This window comes from Condylura cristata, unplaced genomic scaffold (assembly GCF_000260355.1).
Source record: "Condylura cristata isolate star-nosed mole 26May11 unplaced genomic scaffold, ConCri1.0 scaffold00009, whole genome shotgun sequence".
Lineage (NCBI taxonomy): Eukaryota > Metazoa > Chordata > Mammalia > Eulipotyphla > Talpidae > Condylura > Condylura cristata.
The window spans coordinates 26,910,326-26,937,786 of NW_004567110.1; the positions used below are offsets into that span (position 1 = coordinate 26,910,326).

At 35.5% G+C, this 27,461-nt stretch overlaps 1 protein-coding gene across 2 annotated transcripts in view; it reads right to left on the reverse strand.

Annotated features, from left to right (window-relative positions):
* Positions 1–27,461, reverse strand: part of VPS13B (vacuolar protein sorting 13 homolog B (yeast)) — a 561,763-nt gene that overhangs the window by 120,752 nt on the left and 413,550 nt on the right. For both annotated transcript variants that reach the window (XM_004679695.2, XM_004679696.2), the window contains exons 37-39: positions 11,839–12,041; positions 9,467–9,674; positions 8,987–9,171 (exon numbers count right to left, since the gene is read on the reverse strand). In XM_004679695.2, coding sequence (XP_004679752.1) covers positions 8,987–9,171; positions 9,467–9,674; positions 11,839–12,041 — 596 coding nt within the window. The remainder of the gene's footprint in view (positions 1–8,986; positions 9,172–9,466; positions 9,675–11,838; positions 12,042–27,461) is intronic.

Genomic DNA, 27,461 nt, shown 5'->3' on the forward strand with positions numbered 1-27,461 from the left:
GTTTATTTGTTTGTTTTTCCTGCAGCATTTGTGACTCTTTCTCATTCTTAGTTTTAATTAGTTGTATAATGAGTTTTCTTCTCCTAGTAATGTGGATTTCTACCCCTCCGCAGGAAGTTGCTGTGATCCTAGAAGTTTACCTAGAAACTTTAGGTATCTATTATTTCAATGATTGATCTTTGCACCTGTCAAATGGCCAGGATACTGTGCTGGTAAAGGGTAGTAGTAAGTAGAAAGGAAATGGGACAGGAGAGCACTGAAAGGTTGCCTCCAGTGTGCATCCAGAGCTCAAGTTTCCTACAGTGATGCAAACACATGAATGGTGTGGTAGGGATCAATAGTGAGCCATCCCACAGGCCAACTCCTTGGCCAAAGGGCCTTGCTTGTGCTTATCCCACCCTCTAGGCTATGGTTAAACAATATATATAACATTGGGTAAGGACTGCAGAGAAGATAGGTAAGAAGCTGGGAATTGTTCTCTGCTTTTTGAGCCTTATCCAAAGTAGGTTGCTCCTGTTATTAAGAAAGATCCATGTGTTCCAAACTCTGGTTGGTGAGAACATTCAGCTTTTGTCTTGAGTATGTATAAGACAGGTATTTCACAGATTGGTCTCAGGCTGCAAATAATAGTCTTTTTTTATAAATAGACACAGGAGATCCAAGCAGGCTCTTTGTGCTGGGTTCAGCCATTGACTGTTTTAGTTTAAGAATCTCAGGCTCAAGTCAGTAATTAACACTCTACATCCTGACTCCTACAGAGCACTCTTAGTACTAGTACTCCTGGTGGTGTATCTTTTGTCTTGCACCCCAACTCTGTGCACCACTTCTATAGTGTAGTGACTGCTTTCTAAAGTCCTCAATGTAGGCATGTGTCCTTGAGTTAACTACTATAGCGGGGTTTCATACCCAGTTGCTCTACCTCTTGTGGGTTTTTCTGCTCTGATGTTACTCTAAATATAGTTTAATTACAGCTATTCCTACCACCTTCTGCTGTACCATTGCTCCTGGTAAATCTACTTATGCTTCAGGCATTGCTAACTTTGCTTTGTTATAATTTGGTTGTAAATATGTGGAGGAGGTAAGCCTGCATCTTCATCCTGCCACCATCCTGTCAGATTCCTCAGCATTCTTTTCAGTAAATTCCTACATCCTTTTTTCATATGTTCACAACTTACAAAGACAGAATGATTAAAAGTATATTCAGGGAATACTTTATGTTAGGTTTCCACTTAATGTCCAAAAAAGAGCCAAAGGCTTCTGGATGCAAAATACTTAGTAGTCAATCCAGCACTGTTACCATCATTCAAAACCATTTATTACTGTATCTGTTGGGTACACAGGATATTTTCCCTTCTTTTATTTTCTAAGAATCTGGCTTTCTCTCTTACTTCCCCAAAGCCCCCAAGACTGCTTTTTCTTTTCTACATTTCAACAACAATGAATCTCATATCTGGCTTTGAGCACTTCTCCTAAAGATGATGGATAGGAGCAAAGCCTTCTGGGACACATTAGTACAGCTGCCAGTGGGCAGGAGGTGCTTATAAAATAAAAAGTTCAGGATTCTGGGAACATGTGTGCAACTATAAGTGATACGCCTAACATAGCTGAAAAGAAACACCCAAGAACACTTCCTTAATTCTTTTTAAGCTGTGCGTGGAAGAGGCAAATCATATTAGATTGCAAATAACTCTCAAAAAGATTCTCTTTCTGTAGTGTCACCATGTGCTGATACCAGGTCCATGTGCTTTAGAATTACAGGAAACTTGTAAAGTCAAGTTTAAAGCAGCAAGAGTCTAGTTTTTAATTTATTGGGTAATATCAAGTATTACTGTCTGACTTGAGACATTCTTCCTTGTAATTATGAAAAGATATAAAATCCATACAGCTATAAGGTTTAGTGAAGCTTTACATCAGTCTGTGGATAAATATGTAAGATAAAATGTTATTAGAACACTAAATAGAATTAAGTCATCACTAAGTTATGCACAGTGAGCATCATATATGAGCATATTTCATATATGGGGAAAGATACAGACTTCTGACCAATCTATATTGGGGGTGGGGTGGAGTGGGGATGAGAGAGATGGACAATGAGAAACTTTCTGAAGTAGTGTAAGGCTTTTCTCCAGATGCAGATAGCCTTTGATGTACAGAGAGAAATAGCTTTGCCAGAAATTTGTAAAGGAAAAGCTGGAAAACATAGCAGAAAGGAGTAAATTTTTTTAGTGAGGCATTTTTCTAGAGACCCTTTGCCAGTACCAATTCTTTTGCAAACATTTAAAAGAGCAGGGTTCTTCCATCCCTCTTAGAAGAGCAGAAACCATTCTGCAGACCTTCAGAGACCATCACCTTGGAAAAGAGCAGCTGACTGTAAGGCCAGTGTGACCATGCACCTGTCTAGTTAGCCAAGGTTGGACCAGGAGAGCAATAAAAGATGTGAAATGAAATGCAGCAGAAATAAAATGGGTCTGCCTGGGGATATCTGCAAGGCTAATAATGACCCATGATTCACAGGCACCTTTGTAGAATATGACTCTACGTCATGGCCATAGCTGACACCAAACTAAGTCTTCAGGAACGAAGAAGTGGGCTGGAGGTTGAGCAGACTTGTGAATGTGACTATGGGACTATGGGGAGATAATGAGATGGTCTGAAAAGGATGAAGAAAAAGACTACTCTGATGTGAAGGAAGAGCAAAGCAGATGTGAGAAACAAAGCAGAGAAAAGTAACAGTAAATACTTCCTAGGGCCTCTAGCTTCCATTCTAAGTTAGATCTTCCTAGAGACATAGCTGTATTTTGCCGACAGCCTTAGCACTCTCCACTTTATCCACTTTATCTAGAGTCCTTTTTTTTTCTTTTTTTTTTTTTAAGCAAACTGGCTTCAATGTGGTTTCTACTACTTGCAACCCAGAGGATACAGTTGCTTTACCATCACGTAGGTTACTGACTGTAGCTGTGAAAGAAGTGGTATCTCTATAAAAACTATGCTTAGTCAGCAAAAGCATTTCATCATCACAGTCAAAGCCAACATTATTATAAGGTTAACAGACTGTAAATGCTAAGAAGTCCAGAAAAATGGCTCTCTTGGCCTAACATTTTAGAATACAGGTTCTTTGATCAAGTGATAGAGTGGTGATGGTGATGACAGCAGCTAACATTGCTTGAGTTAATGAAAACTTACTAAGTCTTTATATAAGGCACTATGCCAGGTGCTTTACATACATTAGCTCTACTTCTTACAAGTCTTTAAAGTAGTGAGTGTCAAGGTTTGTTTGGAAAGGTTTGTGACACATTGTAAACACAGATGACATTTGGGAAAGGCCAGAATGCTGGGAAAGTAGGTAGCCTTAGAAGGTACTAATTGTGATGGATTCATTGCAATTTAAGATCTGGCCATTGATCTTGCAGTCTCAGAAAATTACCATTGTGTCCTAGCATGGAGTAGCCTTAGGAAGACTGAGTCATGCAACAAAGTTGCTAGAGATGAAGATATAACCAGGTGCCAAGTTACTAGTTTATCAGGAGATATGTAACTGAACAGCAGCCCAGAACTGATGCTGGCCTGAGCAGTGAGGTATTAGGTACATAGATTGCTTTAGGAGCCAAACTATTAGAAGGTTGTTTGGATGGCTACAAGATTCGATCGCTATACACAACGATTTGACAGCTGCTGCATTCATCTCCATAAAAGGGATATAGCTACCAGGTGAACCAGACATTTGGGCACCATTTCTTCGGATGTTGTCAGGAGGGTTTTTGCCAACAAATGCTTCTGTGAGTCTTTGAGGTTTTTAGAACTGGCCAGTTCTACTCCTGAAGGAAATACTCTTCAGATAGCTTACACTCAAATCCACCTTGTGTGTCTGGGAGTTTTTATATATTTAAGGTTATTTTTCATATCTTTGTCTGATTATTTCACACTTTAACAGTATGAAGTAAAGCTAATTTTATTTTCACTGTTTGTACATTTCAACAGAATAACTATCACCTAAATGTGTAATCTGGAATACTCTTATACCAATGTTTTAGATACAGGGTGTAGATTATAAGCCTTCATTACCTGCTATGAAATTCTCGCTCTCCCACTTGTACATTTTGTGACTCAGAATCAGTCAATTAAGTTCTCCTGTCCTCAGTTTTATACTTATACGATGAGGTTAATGCTTGCCTTACAGAACAAACTGAGATTAAATGAAGTGATGTATGCAAAATGCTCAGCACAGTTCTGAACAAAAAGATGATCATAAAACAAAAAGATGATCATAACATACAGAACAAAAACAGCACTCTCACTGATTTCTAAGTATGCAATTTTTGTTCTCTACTGTTCCTCTGTGGTTTTACTTTGAATTTTATAATCGTATCAGTATTTCTTTAAAAATTAATTTCCCTAACTTTTGAACTGGATAAACAAAAGTGAATTGGGCACAAGTGGATTGATTTCTTTGGCTTACAGTTCTCCTTCTACCCCAGAAGTAAACAAATGACACAATTTGCTTTTGTCCTTTTTCTTCCTGTTTTCCTTGAGAAGATCTCTTTTAAGGACTTTAGTCATTTTTTTCAAACAAGAATTCTGCACCAAAATTTAAACCTTGAAAATGCCTTTTTAACTGAAAATATGCTATGAAATCATTTAGCTTTAGTAGCCAATTTATTCTTTTATATGAATAAATTACTCTTCAGATGTCAGAATTGTCCAAATGACCTGTCTCCTCCTATATTAATGTATGGCTTTATCTGAATCTATATTCAGTTACCTAGTTTATTACTTTATAAGTCTGTATGTGCAATTTTGCCCTTTCTTTTAAATTAGATTAAAAGCCTTGTAGGGACAGACCTCCTGTCCTTTGATACCCTCATTGTCCATAAGTTTTTCTACTCTCCCCTAACACTGAACATATATTTAATTACTGTTGGTGAGAAATACGCTGAAGTAAGAAAAAAAGAGATGCGTTTACGTCCTCATTTTTAAAATTCTATCACATCTTTCTGAAGATGCAGATCTAATCTAAGTTTAATTTTTCTAATGTAAAGTTTTGTGAACTGTATCAATTTTCCCCCAAATTATTTAAAGATTCTTGTTCCTTTTTCTCTGATCTTAACACCTAGAATCTTATATAAATCCTACATATTTCTTATATTAGAGAAGTACTAACTTTAGCCCTTACATCTTTCCTTTTCCTTCAACACCAAACTCATCTTCCACATTACTTCTTTAACTTTGCTTGCTGTATGTTTAAATTGCTTCTATGCAATTCAGTTTGTGTTCATCTTGAACTTTAATGTTTAAGCTCTATACTTAAGCTCCTTGGGGAAAAATGATATTTAGTTCGGCCTATTTTTCTCACAAACTAAATGAAGACATCTAAATAGAAAACAAAATGAAAATAAACATGAAAACAAGAATACAGTATTGAAAGAGTAAGAACAAGCACCATGGCAGATCCAGGTGAGAATTAAAATATCCATTACCAATTATATTACAAGGGGTGAATGACAACTTTACAATCTGGGAATAAGCATATTTCCAAAGTGGAAATCCTGAGTAGGGAGTGTACGCAACAGGATGAGGTGAGAGGAAAACTTAGTTTGTCAGAAACGTCTTTTTCTTATGTTCGTTTAAACAGAATGAAACTCATTCCATGTTGAAGGCATTACTACACCTACAGGGTCTAATTAAAAAATAAAAAAATATATATATTTTTACATCCTTCATTTTGTACATCTTTTCATCTCTGGTTTTACTCACAGCAGGAATGTAAGGGATCAGGAAAAAATACATATATAGTAATTTTAGTAAACTAAAAATGAACATTAACAACTATAAAGCTGAGCCCAATTTTTACTGACATCTATATTAACACTTAAAATTTAACCTGAGAAAATTATAAACTGATAACAAAATAAGTTGTTTTTCTTCCTAAATATTTTTCTATGTCATTGATCAGAATATGATTATTTGATTTAATGTTGTATCTTCCACAATAACTCCAAGTTAAAGTTTATAAAGTCATATGGGGAGTATGTCTATAAGCCCCATTATTAATCACAGAAAAATGTGTGTGTGTGTATAAATATCAAATATAGGAAATCTGTATAAGTGAACTCTGTAAATTTAGCTTTATATGAACTAAATGGTCTGGAAGAAAAAGGTCTAGGCTCTAAACGCTCTTGTTTTTAGGTCTAAGCCCAAGGAAATTAATTTTGTATTTATCAACTAGCCTCTGTCTGGGGGAAGGTGTGCTTGGGAGGTGTGCTTCAGTGACCTCACCAAAAGCCTGTTTAACGTAATGACATTAGACTGTGTGTTTAGAGTAGATAATACTCCAGAAGCACAACACAGTGCATCCTGTCACAATTCAGTTTGTAAAATGAAAACTTATTCTATAGCCCATAAAATAATGCTAAACAATGTAACTTTTGGGGAAAATACAAAAAGGGACATGGACATTAATACATTCATTCACTCAATATACTTATTGAACATTTCTATTGCAGTGCAACTGTAAGGGACACAATGATATGTCAGCCACGATCATTTCTTGGGGAAACCTACAAACTAGCAGAGAGACAAGATCTGAGTCTGAGAGAGTAAGCTGAGAAACAGGATAAAAATTGTACCACAAAGTGCCCTCAGGAGAAGGCAACATCATATCTGGAGATCATTCCAGGAAAGGCTTGCTTTGTGGAATAGATTGTACATGACCTGTCTGGAAGTGTGGATAGAATTTCAGTAGATTAGAGCAGAGATTCAAATGAAGAGGTAGTAGTATGGAAATGAGATGTCACAGACTAATTTTGGGTATGCCAAGTAGGCCTGTTTGAATAAAGCAGGTTATGAGTAAGCAAGCAAAAGTACAAGTTTGGTGGGAGATGGGGAGGTTATATAGGGACCTCAACCTCACTCTAGCAAGGTGACAGAACTACTGAAGGTTTTCCTTAGACACAATTTACTCTCTTCAAGAATTTCACAGGACAGGTTGAAATGAAAAGCAACTGAGTCTAGACTTCCAATGAAGAGGTTTTTTAATGGTTCGTGTCTGACGGGGCAGATAAGGGAGGAAAGGAGCAGTATTGAGTGTTCTCTCTAGAAAAGGCATGCTTGCTTTAAGCCATTATATTTCACTTTATTCTTAAAACCACTTGGAAAGGTAAATAACATTCATTTCCAAGCTCAGCTGAGGAAATTAAGGCTCAGAGAGATGATCATTTTGCCTAAAGTCAGTAAAAACAAAGAAGGGGAAAAAAAGATACTGAAAAAAAAAAATAGAGAGGGGACAGGAGGCAGCCATTGAGACTTTAAAGTTGATGTTATCTGCAAAATACCAAGTTAATAAAGGGTCTTTTTTTGTATGTTTCCTGCAATTGAGGATTGGCAGTTAAATACTTTAGCTGTGTCTCTGGCACAGATCTAGATAGAGTCACATACAGCAGAGAGATTCTCCTTGAAAGCTGATATTAGGAATACTGATTTATCCCAAACCACCACAGAAACTTCACTGCTAGACTGAAAACTGCATATGAAAAGACAGTCTTATCTGTTAGTGGATCCCCAGGAGCGAGTCCAGAGTCCCACACTGATTATTCAAGGAAAGAGCTGTCATACTGAATCAAACCTATGTTTCATGCAACATATTTTCTGTTCTCAACAGAGGTTCCAAGGAAACAAAATAGTTTGTATGGTTGTAAGATTGCAACATGGAGAGTTATTTCCACAGATGAGGGCTGGCCCAGACTGGGACAAAAATCAGCTCCTTGTCAGAGAACCTAACGATTGAACCAGGAGCTCAGTAGCATGGCAACCTTCTGTCTGTCCTGCTCTTTTCTTCCACGGCAATTGTCAGTTATGGTATTTCTCTCATTACTGGGATCAAATTCTCCCTTTCAAATTAGGGTAGGTACTATTCTGTCTTGCTTCTTAAGCCAGTATCTTACCTTTACATTCTGCCTACATCTCAGTTCCTATCTCTCCAAATAAGAAGGACTTATGGCAGGACCTCTGATACCACCTTAGCACTTGTTGACATTTGCCAGGCTTGTGACATGCAGTGTTTTCTGTATGTGCCAAGTCCCTGCCCAAATCTTGTGGACAACTCCTAAGTCTCCCTGGTCTAAGTCTCCTTGTGCCTCTATTTTAGAAAACATATTTGACAGTAGCCATCACATGAGTGGTAGTACCCAGACTTTTGTAGCACTTGGTATGTGTCAGCTTTGTCCTAGCTTTACAAATATTAATTTTTATAGATATCACAATATTATCAGCCTCACTGTAGTGAAGGATAAACAGCATAACAGGGCCCTCCATGGTGGCGCAATGGGTTAAAGCACAGCACTATGAAGCTATCGTAGCCACTGCAGCACGAGTTCGATCCCTGGCCAAGGAGGTGACCCACATGGCATGGTGAACCTTTCCTGACCCGACTGCTGCTCCCCTCAGTGTGTTTCTGTACATCTGCCTGTTCTGCTCCCCATTCTGCCTCTGGTGAATCTTCTCACCCCCTGCACCTCTGGCCTGTACTCTAGTTGTGAATGCATAAATAAATAAATCTTAAACAACAACAACAACAACAACAAACAAACAGCATAACAAAACACCTGTAGCTGAGAGTTTAAGTTACATGTGTAAAGTGACATAGCTGGCAAGTAGCAGAGCCAGAATCTGAACCCAGACATTCTGGCTATAGTTCATCTTCTAACCACTATGCTTCCTTACCTCTTTAATGGCAGCAAGGAGTTGAAGAACACATCACAAGTGAATACACTCACTATCTTAAATACCCCATTGAGAATACAACTGACACAATGTTGCCACTAATAACTTAGATTAATAAAAGATTAAAATTCAGTTAGAAATGAACCTAGAAGTCAGTTAGAAAGCATTATTTCTTGACAGAAATAATTGGTATGCACCAAACATTTTTCTTAATATCAGATCAGCTGTTTTCCACAATGTTTTAATTTAAAAATGAACATTCATTCCATACCTGTAACACATCACCGAGGTCTGCTGTACTGATATCTGGATCCTCTGTGGTGTTGAAAGGCACAGGAGTTATTCGCACAAGGGTGAGCACTCTAGGCTCTGGGTATCTCCACAGCATCATCCCAGGGCTATCTTCAGTTTCATTGTAAAAGAAGACTTCAAAGATTCCAGGCATTTTCAAAGGTTCTATCAAATGAAAGTAGAATTAAATGAATCCTTTTGAAGGGGAACATGTTGGTATTTTAAAGCAAGAGAAAATTCATAGGATAAAAGAAAAACATATAAAGGAATGGTTAATTATTTTTATAGCATTTGAAACAAGAGCAAATCAAGAATATTCCCTGGAGACTGAATAGTAATGTACTATTTTTTTAACTGCAGATAATGTACTTTCAAGTGATCTTGAAAATGTATTACTTAGTGAATTATAACACATATGCGCACACACACTCCCACAGAGAATGAAGCTGTTGTTACTTACCAGCATCTTGTATGTACTGAAAAAAACCTGTCCGTAGATCATCTGAACTTTGCTCACTTTTAAATAACTGATTCTTTTCCATTGGAGATGGCATCTGTGACAATGCTTCAGAAACTTGCACTTCAAAATTTCCCTCCTCATTAAGGTATCCATTGAGTAATTCATGTAGAAGAGCTAAACAATTCAAGTGTTCTTGACCCCAGAAAACCTTTAAAATCACATGAAAAATTTTAGTGTTTTTTAAATACAAATATCTCAGCAGGATAATTGGGTACAATCATATTTAAATTAACCTAAGTCTAAAATTATGTACAATGTAATTACTGATAATAGCTAAATAATAATTTCCAAGAAGTAATTTACCTATGGGATTGAAATTTTATTACATAATACACAGTGTAAATAACAATTTTAAATGCTGAATTGATTATTAAATTATGTCAATGTGAAATAATGTTTATAAATTAAGTAGTAAGAGTTCAAAGGTTACTTATTATAGTCTCAGAGAAGGCCATAAAAGTATTCTAGGCCAAAATGATAATAAAATAACCTTGTGGCCCTCCCTGGTGGCGCAGCAGGTTAAAGCACAACACTAAGAAGCTAAAGCCACTTCATCATGAGGCCTGTTCTGCTCCCCACTTCATCTCTGGTGAATCCTCTCACCGCTCCTGTACTTCTGGCCTGTGCCCCAGTTCTGTATGCATAAATAAATAAATCTTAAAAAAAAAAACAAAACCTTGTAGAATAGTTTCCTACATTTTTTCATGAGAGTAAGTAAACACCCCTTGATTATAAGGTTCTTTTTTTGCATTTTTCCTCTTCAAAGAAAAAGAATCTGACCTTAGAAAGTTTGTAATTTCTATAATTATTAAAAATGTGTCAACACACAGCATTCTACAGTCCCTGAGACTTAACTGTACAGAAGATACAGTAGAATATCAGAGCTAAAAGAACAATGCTCTTATCTTGTGGTTAAATTTCAAATCTTAAAGCTTGGATCAGTTCTCTGGAATTAAGATGTCTCAGACATGAAGGGAAGATATATGATACTGTGTCTATTTTTGCTCTAATCAATCTTATGATTAGATCCTGAAAACTAGAAATAGGTGAAAAGTGAGGTCAGAGAGTAAAACACTGTGTTTAGCCTTTAAATTTATAATGTTGAGAAGATATATTTTGTCTTTGCTCTTGTGGAGTTACTCTGCTGCCAGAGAAAAATGATATTCCAATTAATATTCTTGATATTAAAAAAAACAAAGCCACATGTTCAGTGCTAAATAGGATTTCAGATAGATGATGAAAATCTTTAAAGCAATGCCCAAAGTAAGTTACTAAGACTTTCCCCTCCCCACATTTAATTCTGTGTCAGTAAGAAAACTAGGAGAAAAGTCAAGACAACCAAACTTCGATGAAAATAATAAACTCTTGTATAATACACTCCTATGAGTAGCAAAGCAGTCACTTCCTCTAACTGTAATTGTAAATCAAGTTTTTTCAATTCATGTCAAGTTGAGGATACCAAACTATATGAAGATTACATTCAAATCAATCCAAACAGAAAATTATTAACATTTTGTAAACCTTCACACAAACTATTCACACAAACGGTGCTTTACTGAAACCAAATGCAGAAGAGGTTGCAATATGACTTATTAGTCATGAGACATAATATTGAGAGTGTTTCTTATATACTTCTATTAGGAAATGGTTTTTATATATTGCTAATGACACTGTTCTTGAGACAGATTACTTCTTTGTAATTAGAAAAGTCTACATATTAAGGGGAGAAAAAAGCTAATATCCCAGTAATTCTATTCCTGGTCTTACAACCAAGAGAAATGAAATTATATGACCACACAAAGTTAATAGCAGCATTATTCGCCACAGCTAGAAGGGCCCAACAGCCCATCAAATGATGAATGGATAAATGTGGTAGAGTAATACAATGGCATATTATTTTGGCCCTTAAAAGGAATGAAATGCAGCCTCTACTAAATCTTGAAAACCCTAAGTGAAAGGCATCAGTCACATAAATTATACTAGTAGTTACTTAAGACTCTCGGGAGTTAGTAATGGGGAGCGAATGCTAATGGACACAGGTTTAGGTACATGCGTGAAGATGTTCTAAAATTGATTGTGGGATGATCAAAATAACTGAGTATACTAAAAAATCCCAGAGTTGTAAGTTTAATTAGGTGAATTATATGGTATGTGAGCCACATCTCAACAAAGCTGTTAGAAAAATTTAATAAGAATAGCCTTTAATAACAATATCCTTCCTTACCACACCAAACATGTATTCATACAGTTAAAAAAATGAACAAAGGCAAGTTAAAAATTTTTGGGGAAAATGTGGCCAATCCCCCACAGACCTGTAGCAGACCTCCTTTTAAATCGATGGATATCTTTGGTATGGACTGTTCTGGTCCTGGATTGCCACTGTGTTTACACCATTTAGTTTCCAGGTTGGCAGTAAAACAGCATGGTCCTATCAGGATCTGACTTCTTTCTCTGAGACTAGTTTTAAGAAGAAAATCATTTACACTGAGTAGAAATGATGATCCCAGAATTATACCTGAAAAGAAAAATGGAGAGGAGTACATACTATGAACTTTCATAGTCAAAAAGTGTATGAGGACTACCTCTACATTTAAAGAGTGTTAATTTATCCTTTGTCAGAACCCTATTTTTATTATTTTCAGTTGGCTTTTTCCTATACTTATGCCACTTATGTAGAATTCTAGTTATGAAGCAGGTATACCTCATTACATTCCTAACAAAGCAATATTTGCCAAAACATTATGGCTTTTTCCATGTGTGAGCATTTTAAGTTTTATGAGTAGAGACATTTTCATTAAGTTGTGCAGGTTTTTCAAACAACTACATTTGAGAATAAGAACAGCTGCTTCATTTGTCTATTGTTAACATGATGGGGAAGGGCAATTTTCTATGATTTCTTACAGTAATGGAGTATAGTATATTACTATGCTAGACACTCAAGTTTTTGACTGGCTCATGTTAAAATTCAAAACAACCAAAATATATAACATGTGTTTTCTAAAAATTTTAGTTTAATCCAAACTTCACACATCATAACCACTTGAAGTTTACAAAGTCTTAAAAACAGATAGTGGCAGGTTAGATTTATGAGAAAAACTATATGCTATAGTTCAAAGTAAATATCCTCAGAAAAGGAATACACTTAAAAAATGTAGGTTTTCTTTTGAACTTAAACTGAAAGTGCAGATCAAAACCTTTTCATAAAACCAATGGTACATTTTAAGATATTTGGATGCAAACTTGGAATGGTGGGTTAACTTTCCCCCAAGGAGCTCATATTCTGAATTGTCATTGTGAATATTGAATTTCACCAGACCACATTTGTAATGCCCATGGCTTATTTTTCTAATGATATTTGATCCTTAAAAGAGATGAAAGATTAAAAAACACCTTAGGCCCACATTATTCTTGTTTCAAAGCACAGTACCCACACTGACTTTTCAATTCTGTGGAGACTCGAACACTTCATATATGTTGTATGTTCCTACTGCAGAAAAAAATACACAACTTCTAATTGCCCACAGAAAACATCACATCTACAATAAAGGCAGGGCTTGTACTTGTGTTATAAATTATGATCCTGGAAATCAATTTCTTAGATATTTTTTCATCAAATATATTGTGGTACTGACATGTCTGACTCACTTATATATAGTTTTTGATTCAAATTTCATTTCACTTTTAAGAAAAAAAGAGAAACAGGAAAAAAATATGATAACAGGTACCAAAATACCCAAGAATCAAAAATAATTTTTATAATGAAGTTTACAACTTAGGTCATAAGTTTCTGACTTAAAAGCACTAATTTCCAGGAGTACTTAATATCAATAGTAAACATATGCTAGATAAAACACAATCCATTCAGAAATTAGTCTGAATGAGATTATAAAAGTATAGGCTGAATTCTATACACTTATCCAGTAAGTCCCAAGTATTAACATTAAAGAAATGTCAAGATTACATGCCCTTTATTCTTTAAATCCATATATCAATCTTAATACTGCCCTGCATGAATGTTCTATTCTCACATACCTTGTTTAGTATCAAAGAGCACCCAGGTAACTTATTTACTGTTTATCCTCTCGTCAGGAACTAAAATTTTAAAAATCTGGAATCAACCACTACGGAAAGCTGTTTGGAGGCTTCTCAAACTGCTAAAAACGAAGCCTCCATATGACCCAGCAATCCCATGCCTAGGTATCTACCCAAAGCACACAAAGACATTAATTCAAAAGGAAACCTGCACCCCTATGTTTATTGCTGCTCTATTTACAATAGGGAAGATCTGGAAACAACTCAAGTGCCCAAAAGTAGATGAATGGATCAAGAAGATGTGGTACATATAGACAATGGAGCACTACTCAGCAATCAAAAAAGATATTCTCATGCCTTTTGCAGCAACATGGTGGAGCTGTAAGGGATCATGCTCAGTGAAATAAGCCAGAAAGAAAAGGAATAATACTCATAACAGGAGCGTAAGAGACCAGAAAAAAAAAACAGTTTTAATAAAGTGAAAATGAAAAACAATGAATGACTATGGTGCCAGAGAGGGGAAGAGGTTCAAAATGGGGCAGGAAGAGTACACTGGATTACGGTGATGGCACATGGGTGGTGGGAAGTTCACAGGCATTACAACCGAGATGAAAAAATGCACAAAGTGAAGAATGATGTTAAATAAATAATTAGTTTGGATTAAAAACAATTAAGAAAAAAAATCTGGAGCCATCTTTGGGTGCTCTTACTCTCTTGGGCAGGTTTCTAATTTATATATCATTGTAGTTAACACCATTAATTTATATTATTTACACATTTAAAATTTTTATTGGTTTATGACATTATATATGATTCATTAGTACTGGATCACACTCTTCAAATACATGTTACTACACCAAACCCACTACTCCCCCAGAGTCCACTGGGTTCCCTTCACATCCTGATGCCACACCCCCCAGTCTCTCTCTGTTAGTTTCTAAGTTTTAAAAAAACTGACCCACAGGAAATAAAGTGGTTAAATATTTGCCATTCTTCACTTTACACCACTTCATCATAGAATAAGACTGGATGAAAATGACCTTAGGAGCTATCTATTCAAAGTCCTCCTCTTGAAAAAATGTCACATAAAATTTTTTCTGTTTTGAAATCATGTCAGACCTACCTAAAAGTTGCCAAAAACAAGCAAAACAAACCACAGTTCCCTTAAACCCTGCACCCTGCTATATAGCACAAAAATTGAAATTTTTATTAGAAATTTTAAATCAGGAAATTTAAATCAATATATTACTATAAAGCTTCCTACAAATCTAACTTAAATTTTACTGTTCTCCCCACTACTATCCTTTTTCTGGTCCAGGATCCAGCATATGATCCCCACTGAATTATGTGTCAGGTCTCCCTATTCTCTACTAATCTGTAACAGATCCTCCAGCTTCTTCATCTTCATGAATTTGATAACCTGAATATGCCAATTATTTGTAGAACGTTTGCTTTATCATGATTAGAATTTGTAGAATTTATCTGCTACTTTATCACATTTGGAACAAAGTTACCCACTTCCAGCAAGAATATCAGAGAAGTGTATCATGTATGAATGTTTTTATAACTGATAATATTTCTTTTGTTCACATGGTTAAAGTGGTATCTGCCAGGTTTCACCTCTTCATATGAAGCTTATTATGAAGCTTCATATAAAGCTTATTATAAAGCTTCCATTTATAATAAGCTTTCCATTATAAAGCTTTCCATTTGTGAATGTTTGTTGGAAGATAATACAAGTATCCTATACATCAAATTTTTACTCACTAGTGTTAGCATCCATCAATGGTTCTTGTTTGTAATAATTATTACCATGGTGTGTAACAATGGTAATCTTATTCTTACATATTCAGTAACTAGTATTATACTATCAAAGTACTGTCCTTCTACTCATTAATTCACTTATTTATTCATATCAATAAAGACCCACAGTACTTTTTATGAGCTATAACCCAATCCTATCATTAACTAGTTTGTCCCTTAAATTGAACTATTGTTAGATCCTGGGAGCCCTTTTTTTTTTAAAGTTGACTCCTGTGTCCTCTTAATATAACCTCTATTAGTTTTTGAGCTGTTCTTTCTGACCAAATCTTTGTGGGCCATCTTCTACTTTCCATATCAATTCTTTGGTCTGAGTCATTTTTTCAGATGAATGGGATGGTTAGTATCTACAAACCAGACTCTGAGTCGTAGGTACTCTCAATGCCACCAACATACCACTGCCTCTATGCCTCTCCAGAGACAGGCTAGGAAATACATGTAAACAAGTCTCATGCATATACATACAGTTACATATCTAATCATCAGTAAATCACTAGAAACCATGAATTCATATAGATACTACTGGTTCTAAAACAATACTATACAGGAGGTTTCTAGATTTTCATGTTTGTAAACTTTTCCTGTGATAGTGAAAGTTTGCTGAGTAGCCACCCTGATGTGCTGACTTCCAATCGTTGCTAAAACATCCCTTTGTAGTGAGTGGGCAACATTAATACAGGAGAATGAAGACAGACATAAGGGACAACTTTACTGAAGCAAAGGGAATTATGTACCAAAGAAGAGATTATCATCACAAGGCTGGAATTTATCCCTAGAATTCTCTTTAAGAATGGACTTGACAAAATTTTGTCTGTAGCATACAAATGACGGCAATTACCTTTTACCACTTTTATTTATACAAAGATTTTTGTAAGCATGTGCTAAAATTTTGCGTCTTGTAAAAGGAAAGAATACATTAACAGTTAGTATCTTATTGGATATTTCTATGACCAGGAAGTAGTTCAAAATACCAACATTGTACTATCTAAATAAGCTTCTGAGATTTTGTCTAAAAATTTTTTTTTCTTTAGTCTACCTTGCATGTATTCCTTAGAAAGTGCCCAATTTTTCTCAAAGAACTTAAGCAGGGTTGATACAGGCACTTTTTAAATATATATGTTCAATTTCTTTATTTGTATATATTTTTGATCAGGTGTGGTCCCCATAGAATTTCCACCACCAGTTTACCTGTGTACCATCACCTTAATCCCTGTGCTCTCCTCTCCCTTGTTTTGACCCTTCCACCTCCCAGAATGTCTAATAGAGGGGCACTTTTTAAACTTCCAGAGTTATACATTTAAATAGTCATGACTGGGTAAACAGGAAGCCAAGAAAAAATTCTAGATTTGAAATATAACAAAATGAACATAGTAATATTTACAGTTTTTTGTGTCACTTCCCCTCTGTTATAGAAATGCTATTCTTTTTTGCTTGGATAGACTGGAATACCTAGAAATCTCAGGGGAATAAAAATAATGAGACTATTTAGTTCTTCTGTCCAGTTTTTGAGTGGTTTGTTTACTTTGTTTTTGAATTTCATCAGCTCTTTGCTTTGTGATCAGTCCCGTATACTTGCATTGTGTGAAAAAATTTTCTCCCAATCAGTGCGGTGTCTCTTTGCTTTGGTTAGCATCTCTTTTGCTATACAGAAGCTCTTTAATTTGACATAGTCCCAGCTGTCTATCCTTTCCTTCACTACCTTTGCTATGAATGATGTATCTTTAAGATGTCACTGAGCTATATGTCATGTAGTGTTGCACCTCTATTTTCTTTTGTATATTTTATAAAATATATAAAGTATATTTTATATATTTCAGTTTTAGTTCTTGACTAGCTTTTAGTCCATTTTGAGTTGGTTTTTGTGCATGGTATGAGGTAGTAGTCTAGCTTCATTTCTTTTTTCTTTTTGCATGTAGCAGCCCAGTTTCAGATACTTCCCCAAAGAGGAAATGCAAATGGCCAACAGGTATATGAAAAATGTTCAACATCACTCATAACCAGGGAAATGCTAATCAAAACCACAATGAGATACCATCTAACACCAGTGAGAATGGTACATATTAAAAAAACTAGTAACAACAAATGTTGGTGAGGATGTGGAGAGAAAGGAACTCTCTTACACTTCTGGTGGGAATGCAAACTGGTCCAACCACTAAGGAAAGTTGTTTGGAGGTTTCTCAAACTGTTAAAAGTGGAACTTCCATCCTTAGGTGTCTATCCAAAGTACACAAAAATATTAATTCAAAAGGTCACCAGCACCCTTATATTTACTGCAGCAATATTTATAATAAGTAAGTTATGGAAACAATCCAAATGCCCAGAATAGATGACTAGATATAGAAGATGTGGTACATACACACAATGGAGTATTACTCAGCTATCAAAATGATAAACTCATGCCATTTGCAGCAATATGGATGGAGCTGGGAATAGATCATACTCAGTGAAATAAGCCAGCAAGAAAAAGTAAAATACCAGGTGGTTTCACTTTTAGGAGGAATGTAAGGGATCAGGTGGGAAAAAGTATAATAAGTAAAAGTCAACATACAACTATAAACCAGAGACTTTCTGGGGAGTGGGGGTGGGTAGGATCAAAACAGGGGAGGGAAGAACACAAGGACTATGGTGATGGTGCACAGGTGAATTGGTGGTGGGACTTCCATGGGGACTACAACTGAGATGAAAAGCATATACTTTGCAAATGAAGAATGATGCAAAAAAATACATAAAATAAAAAAATAACAAGACTAAAACTGCAGGGACATGACTAGCATTAGGAATCTAGTGGTCAGGCAAATATTCTGTAGCCTGGATCAAGGAGGAATAAAATGTATGGGATCATAGGAGGCACAATGTGCCTGTGAAACAAAGATCTTGCAACTGAGCAGGCTCTGAACTAACTCTAGCTTTACTTCAGAAGTAACAATGCAATGACTGGTTTTCCAAGAAATAGATAAGTAGGTATGGGAACTTTCCATATTTCCTAGATTTCATGTTTGATACTCTCTGAAGTTAGGTTTAGTTCAGGGATGAGCATGAGATGAAGCAGTGAGATACAGTACTACATTAGAAAAAGTGACCTTTTCTCCTTCATGGTCTCAAAGATAAAATAATGAAGGTACTGAGGTTCTGACAGCCACCATGTAAAGCCAGAGGTGAAACTGTGAATAAAGAAGGAAGATCTAATAGATTCTGCCATACCTAAGGAGTGCAATGGACCAGGCTTTCACCTATATGAGATTGTTCAAGCCAGACTGGATTTTCTGCAACTTATAAAACAAAGTAATATGAAGGATTTCTAAGAGTAACCCTCAGTCTTCTATTCCTCCTATATCACCAAATTTCTTATTTCAGTGAATTCATCCACCTGTCATGGTTTTAAGAGAATGTCTAGGTAGATAGCAAAGACAATGTGCAGTTTCTTTCATGCCAGAATTTTTCTTGGCAATCTGTTACTCTTAAGTTCTGAGATCTCAGTAGGTACTAGAGGAAATAGACAACATGTAAATTATTGACTCTAGGATGTAGAACAAAAACACAAGTTTTAACTGATTCTGTTAAGCAACTATTGAAAAACAGACACTTTACTACTGTCATAAAAACGGCTTTGTTTCTTTTTATTCACTTTAAATGCTGTCAACCCTTTTACTTTAACCAAGTATTTGAGTGTGTAAATTATGTTTACTTGTTTCTTCTTTCTTTTCCCTTTTCTCCTTCTCCCCAAGGGCAGCTCCTACAGTTTACTCCCACTTTTTCCTAGTCTTTTTCAAGACCGGTCATGGGCTTGTAAATACACATGTGGCATTAAAAATTTAAGAATATGATAATCTTGGTAGTGAGGAGACAAAATAGGTACTCAAGCCGTAAGAAAACACATAGCAAGTAGACAAGAATGTGTTCTATCTGGTCCCTTTCATTCCTTTTCATTTGTGTCATACACCTATGCAAAAATTAGTGGTCATTCACTTTTGAGACTCATACAAGTAATTTGACGCATGCTCGTGTGCTCCCCTGCCCACTACACATACCAGTTTGCTGTGGTGCCTCAGTGAGGGTTATTATTCCAGAAACCACCAAATACCAGCTCTGAATTTGAAAACAGAACCCTAACTTTTGTTTGACCATTTTCTGCTCCATTTTCAAAAGGTATATCAAAGTATCAGAAAAGCATGTTAGTTCAAGTTAATCTTGATGTAAATGGTCAGTAATAAGAGGTTATTATAACTTTCTAATAAAGAGTATGATGAATTTCACAAAAGACCATTTGTAAGTGCTACACCAAAGTTCACACATTTACCACAGAATAGGAAAATAATCCCTGGGACTCATGACAGGGCTATTAATTCTCCTTTCCCCTTTCACTCTGTGAGAAGCTTGTCTATGGGGTGTCATCTCTTCCTTCTTGTTTTTCTCACCAGAAAACATACTAAATATATTTCTTGGGATAAAATAAATATTTTATATATCACTACACATATAAACCTAGGGTCACAGAGAATACTCATGAGTTCAATGTAAGCTGGACACCTGTACATAAAAATCTGGTATAAAAGGCATGTTTTATTCTATTTAGTAATGGATTAATGAACTCTTGAAAACAATGCTACAAATGAAAATTAAAGAGTTATCTTCTTAGCATTGGAACACTAGCAAAGGCGGAATGATTCTTCGAAGTTTTATCTCTTTTTCTGTTTATATAGCAAATACAAAATGTTTACATTTGTCCTTGCTGATGAGTATGTATATATTTTTATACTGTTAATTTTTCCTCTAAATTTCCAAAAATAGGGGAGAAGAAAAATACTGAGGGAATGTGCTATAAAAATACAAGACAAGTGGCCCCACCCTGGCAGCGCAATGGGTTAGGATGTAGCACTGCAAGCTGGCAGTTGATCCCTGGCCCCAGAGATGATTTACAAGACTGGCAGACCTCTCCTGACCTGCCCACTGCTCCCCTTAGCAGTGTACTTCGTCGATCTGCCTGTTCTGCTCCTTACTCTGTCTCTGGTGAATCCTCTCACCTCCCCTGCACCTTTGGCCTGTACCCCATATCTATATGCATAAATAATAAATCTTTAAAAAAAATGACAAATGGTCACATACTTTAAAAACATGAACAGAACTAAAGTTAGCTAATTACTAAAAATGAGTAAATAAACATTGATATCATGATACTACTTTATAGACCTAATTTGAATTTTACTGGCTTCTCCCCTCACATCCTTTTTCTATTCAAGGATCTAACACAGGATCCCATGTTGTATGTAGTAATTCTGTGATCAGGTCATTTTGACCGAGTATATAAACTTTTCACTCTACCTCCTTCCATTCACCAAAATGTTTTTCTGCCTGACTTTTCCATTGGTCTATTTCAAAAATCTGTTTACATTTTTCATTTCAACTCCAGCAAACTAATGGCAGATATTTAATTAAACTAAATGAGCTGTAGCAACATTGAGAAGTACTTTCAGAAACAACTGGTGTGACAAACAAAAATAATCTTGCTTTGTTTGTACACTGACATACTTTTCACTGATGTAAAAATTTAGCTCAAGGAACAAATAGTTTCATGACCTTTAAAATACTCATTCAGGAGGCTAATAAATGCAAACCACGTGTTTTGGAGAATGTTTACCAAATGCTGCCAGCTCTAAATCATCAACCTCTACAAGACCCTCAGTAAGGCTCCCAGTGTCTATGTGCTGACTGTGCAAAACAGAATCTAAATCAAGCTTCTGTATGTCATTAGAAAGAGTACTCACTGATGACATGAGCTAGCAAAGTATATCCAGGTAGCTTTTTCTATGCAGCTGGAAGTAATCTAAAGCTACTAGAAAATCAGCAACAGGTCAATTTGCATAACAGTGAAGCATCATGATGACTAAAAGAGGAAGAAAAGAAAGTATAAGGATGGTCCACCGAGATGATTAGAAATAGTTCCATTTTTAATTCCTACAATGAATTATGCTAAAACACATAAAATGGCACTGGGTATCTTAACTGAACAAAATTGTTCCTCACCCCCATTTGATCTGAATATTAAGTTTATCAGAGCCTTGCTAATTACATTTTATTTTTAAATACGCCTGTATATTTGTACCTGTTAACATAGTAAACTAAAATATAGGCTATAAAAAATAGTAACAAAACTGTCAAAGAACTATTCATATATAGATGCTTAAGGTGCTTCTCAATAAATTTACTGAAGTCTAGCTGTCAAAATGAATGCAAAGTCTGTAGTGGTAGAATATGGGTGAGATAGTAGTGGATATACTATGGTGGTAATACCTGAAGGGAAATACCAATATTACCTCAATTAAATAATACATGAAACATTAAAAAAGATGTTAAATATTAAAAATAAAAATGAGGCTCCAATTGGACTATCTACCAGCTAACGGTTATCCCTAAGTAGCTGATTATTTCTCATAAATAGAATTTTCAGTCCTTTGATAACTCTCATCCAGTCTTCACTAGTGAGTAAAAGCTGAGACCCCTAGGTTAACCAAAATCTCTTCTTTTAGACATAACAAAATGACAAGTAGCAAGAACAGGATTTTTTGCTTTCACATAAAAGAATCACTTAACTATCTACTGAGCTGGCAAGTTAGGTTGGCAAAAGGTATATTTTTGAGAAATGTTTTAAAACTCTAGGATCCCAGAAAAATTAAACTAAAAATATCAAAGGGTTGAAGATATGCTTTGCCTCTTTCCAATCTGCTGCCATGCTCACTGTTTTTACAGTTGTGTCAGTTTATTAGAAAAATAAAAGTTGATTGGATCATGTGGCTATGTTTAAAATAAAAAGGAAGACTGGCAGTTCTGACTGCATATTGGAAAGTGCATGACAAACTTCTTTTAGAGCTAGGAATAATACTAAATATGTACTTCAAATGTTTCTTAGATGAGTACAGTAGCTGGTAAATTTAACTATATGAAGGAACTACTGGTGAATCTTATTCTTTTTTTAAGTAAATAACATGTGTGGAAGGCTCGTTACACACTTATGCAATGTTAAAAACAAATTGACTTGCTAAGTAATTTGCTGCTATGGTTTGGAAACTGCTCTAGATCTACATAAGCTAGTTTATTTTTAACTGGTATAAGAGAAAGACCAGAAGTCAGAGAACATGTGTACCAGTTCCCATTCTACCTGAGAATAACCATGAACAAATCACTTTTTCTCTCCATCCTTAAGACTTAGGAAAGACTAGTTCAGTGGGCTCAACCCAGGGTTCTTTGATAGTCAGGGGTTTCTACATGGTAGCTGTAGTCCTTGAAGTATTTTCAGTATTTTAAAGAGCCTGAGAGAAGCCATGAATTTTGCTTAGATAGAATATGGGACTATAATAAAGTTTTAATTTTTGATTAAAGACATATCAAGAAGGTATAGTCATAGTAGCATCCTAATCCTAAATGCAGAATGTTTGGATCATGAAGTTCCTGAGAAAAAAAGGATTATTAATAATGAAAAGTATGATCTTTGAAATAATTTTCAGCTTTAACACATAATGATCTATGACCTCAGCTGAAAGGTGTGTGTGGGGGGGGTGTTACATGTATGAAGACCAATATTTACTGAATGCTTAATTCGTACTAGGGAATGTGTAGAGTATTATGGATACTTATCTCACCTAATCCTTCAACAGTGCTGTGAATGAAATATTTATGTCTTCATTTTGGAAATGAGCTGTGTTGTAACTTTATCACAAATAATGCCAGTAAGTATTAGGCTTGAGATTCAGATTCTATTTGCCTCTTTATAGTATAATATTGCTTATTAAAACTACTATCATTAGTTGGCTCTTAGTAATTTCATTTTTCAACTGTGAATAACTCTATTTTCTTTTTCTTTCCCCAGTGTCTTGTATGGCCTCAGTATGTAATGCCCACATGGCCCACAGGTTCAAGGGTCCAATGAGAAAACATCTAAGATGTGTCTTCTGTCATTCTTCATTGACAGGGTTGCTTCTTTGTTAGCAAATAACCTATTGGCTTAAGCTGATGAGAGGGCAATTTACTGTGACCACAGGCACAATGAAATGCAGTACAAAATTCAGAGGGCAAGGTGGGTTAAAGTGCAGCACTGCAAGCTAGCTGCAGCAGCTTCAGTGAGAGTTTGATCCCCAGCCCTGGAGGTGACCCACATGGCGCAGCAGACCTTTCCTGTCTCACCTGCTGCTCCCCTCAGTAGTATACTTTGTTGATCTGTCTGTTCTGCTGCCCACTTTGTCTCTGGTGATTCCTCTCACTGCCACCCCCACCTCTGACCTGTACCCCAGTTCTACATGCATAATAAATAAATCTTTAAAAAAAATCTGTAGAGTGGGGCAGAGAGATTTAGTTCCAACTTATTTTTTTACAGTACCAGTGCTAAGTGCTATAGCAACTTTTGTTCATTTTATCTAATACTAATCTCTAAGACGCTATCATTAGGATACAGAGGAGAAATGATTTTTGAAAAGATCTCTAAGTATAATTAACAGGACTGGAAATTTTCTTCTCCAAAAGCATTCTGCACAGTGTGATATATTTATGTTAATTATAGCATTCTTTGTTGTCTCATGGGCCTTTTTTTCTCCTGTGGAAGGAACATTCTATTTTATTAACTGCATATGGGAAATTTTTATCAGTTGTCTCTTCCCCTCTCTCCAAATATATAGAAGTTTAGAGAAATGGTTCTTTTTCCTTGTTAAAACCAGGAGAACAAATAAAAAGCATTGCCTTTTCTCTATAGTACAAAGAACATGCAAAGGAAGTCCAAGGCAATGGAACACAATTCTAGAACATATGAGGCAAACTGCTTTCGAGCAGTCTATATTAAGTTTGGAATTTAGTAACTAAATGCAATATGGAAAATCTAGCTAAAGACAAGATTTGAAAGCTGATAAATTTGGTGTCTATTATAATGGTATTGGATTTCTCACTAGGAAGAAGCAGTCTTAAGATTTCATATTCTCCAAAAGAAACATATTTACACAATTAACAATACTTTTTTTGGGAAAAAAGTTTTGCATTATTGCATATGGGGACGTGAGCTGTGTAAAAATATAAGAGATGTATAACACAAGGTAAACACAAAGTAATGATCTTAAACAGGCCAAATCCTTGAATTCGTCATTAATAAATGTCTCTCCTGCATTCAGCTACCCAGGCTGCTGGAAGTCTGTTTTCTTCAAGTACTTCAAACACTGAAATCCAGGAACATTTATTATTTTAATCCATTACAGGCAGTGCTTGATTTAACTTTATTGGTTGTGGTGGTGGTAGTGGTTATAAGTGGGGGTACAGCAATGTTCTTTTACACATCATTTCAAAAGACCTTAATTATGTTTTATAGTTTGAGCCAGGAATTCTGCTTGTTTTTTGTCTAACAAGGTTCAAATGGAGTTCAGGTCAGTGATGAATCAGAAGAAAAAGTCAGAGATGGTTATCTCTTTGAGATGAGCTCATCTCCCTCTACGAAAGACTGGGCAGGTACATCATGCTCATTGTATCACACGAGAGTGCTCTCATTCTCAGTGCAACATTCTAAGTTGAGTGTTTATTAGATGACTTTTAATTTTCATGTAGTCTGAAAATTAACACATTCAGAAATTTAATCCAGTGGTTATTTAAGCTATTTTTGAAGTTGCTATCCTAATGTATTTTAGAGGCTTCCATTATAACTCAAAACAGCTATAGTAACCAGTACATAGCACTCAAACAACAAATATACATGGGGAATAACAACCACATAACTACTTTTAAAAATGAATAAGCCCTTTATCACAGAAACATTTAAAGATCTCAAATGAAAGATTCAGAAGACTGAATTAACATAATTTGGTAAATGAAAAACTAGGTAACTTAATATATATGCTAAGCAGCATATGTACTAGTGTCTTTTTAAATATTCTTAACTTTTTTAAAAACTGTTTTTTTGAGGGTATTAAAAAGGTAGTGGTATCCACTTTGCTAATTGTGCAAAATTCAATCTAATCATATAAAATAATGATTACAGCAAGGAGAATGAAACTTGTATGTTGGGATTTTGCCTCCAACTATCTATGATTTCTATTATGACAAGAGATTAACTTTCAAATAGAGTATGTCACACAATTATGTCTTTTATTTTCTACTATTTTAGAGAAATACTTCAGAAATTATTTTGAAAAAAGTCATGAGAATTTTACTTTTCCTACTTATTTTCTATTCAAGTTCCAACTTTACATTTCTTTGACAGTTTCAACAATCTGCTGGTATGAACTGAAAAATATCACAATTGAAAAAAATCAGTAATCTACAGATAATTTAAGAGTAGCAAAAAAGAAACATGCCAGTTCATCAGTAGCAACTTTGAACCTTGTTATAAAGTAATAGGAGGAATCTGACCAGGATTAATAGCAGTACTCAGCTCTGGGATGAGGGGTGTCATGTTTCACGGACTCTAGGCCATCTGTTCTGCCTGCCTACATTTTACTTCTGCAAAACTATAAACGCACCTCTACCTCAGGGACTATAGAAAGCATTAGAATTCTTCTGCTTTTCATTATCACAAGATTCAGTAACTCATTTCATTGTCAAGATAATCCCCTTTTACTCTTTCTTTTGCGCTTGTAGTATATGCCAAAATGACAAATAAAATCCCAGATGTTACAGATCCAATGAGGTCTCCACCTTTCTGTGAGTGTTGGGTTTAATCTACTTGGGACACAGTGTCAAAAATGACAGCACCTTGATTGCCCACACCCAATATTCATTAAGGTTTGTTAGTGATTTGTATACCTGTCTACAAGCTCCACTTTCACTTCAATCCTCAGTGACTGATTAAAAGTTAAGTTTGTCCTCTGACTTTAACTGTCAAAGAATTCATTTCCTATTATTCAGGCACTGGAAGGAGATGCTATTTCTTTTTAAAAGTAACAAAAGCCTTTGGGGTGTTGTAAATTGCTTGTTATTGCAACATATTATTTAAGATAGTCATATCTAATTTAATGTTTTATTTCCCTTTAGGCTAACTTACATTTCTGTACCATTCAATGGCTTTGACAATGCCTCAAATGATTTCCTCAGGAGATCTAGTTAACGAGGGAATGAAAAACTGGAGCTATGCTTTGTATCAATGAAAGACCCAGTTTGTTTAACTTCGCAGTACATGAAAAGGAACCTTCGATTCTTTGCACTTTATTGGTCCTGAATTCAGTAAGAGGCATTTGTATATGTGAAAAATCATGTGGTTATGCTTTTTTTCTTTCTACTTTTGTTTATACACAAAGATAAGTACATCTGGATGACAGAGGCTGGGGTAGTGAAAGTTATTTAAACCACAGCTCTTTGACTAAGAGAGGTTCAATTCATTGCTTTCTGCCTAGATCAAGTCTCCTGGGCCCCACAGAAAGGAGATCCTTGCAATTTTTCCCCAACGTTGACTAAAAAGCCAGCCAAGATGGCTCATTTAGGTTCTTCCCCAATCCTTTGTGTGACTGAACTTATTTTTATCTTTCTCTTTTCCTAACCTACCTGGTGATTGCTAATCTAACTATCTCTGAGAAACAGCAAGGTAGTCAACATACAGCTCTTTCACTTTCTGAATTGTTTACCTTTGTTTGTGAAATCTGAGTACCACCCTAATAGAGTCATAATTTACTCTGACAAGGGGACCTAAAGTCTGCAGCTCATTCCCCACCCTGCCTGTGCAAAGTGCTATACTGCTAGTTCAGAATTTATAGCTATATACTTATGGTTTTTACAGAATGATATACTTCAAACAACAACAACAAAAAGATCATGCTATATGTGATCAGAGGGAAGGGTCATTTTTAAAAGAACATACTATAGAATGGGTTGGATTTAATGAACAGCCAAAATTTTTTGACTTAAAATATTTCATACAATAAAATAATTTCTAAATAAGATTCATTTGGTTACTGAAAACACAATGATAGGAATTATTTTTTGCAAAGCTATATACCAACTTTAAAAACACAGCATTAAGTCTACTAGTCTACCAAAAGCAGAATTTAGGACCATTTTACCAAAGACATATGGGAGAAAATAAGTACTGTAGCAGAAATGCAAGCTAGGTTATTATAAGTTACTA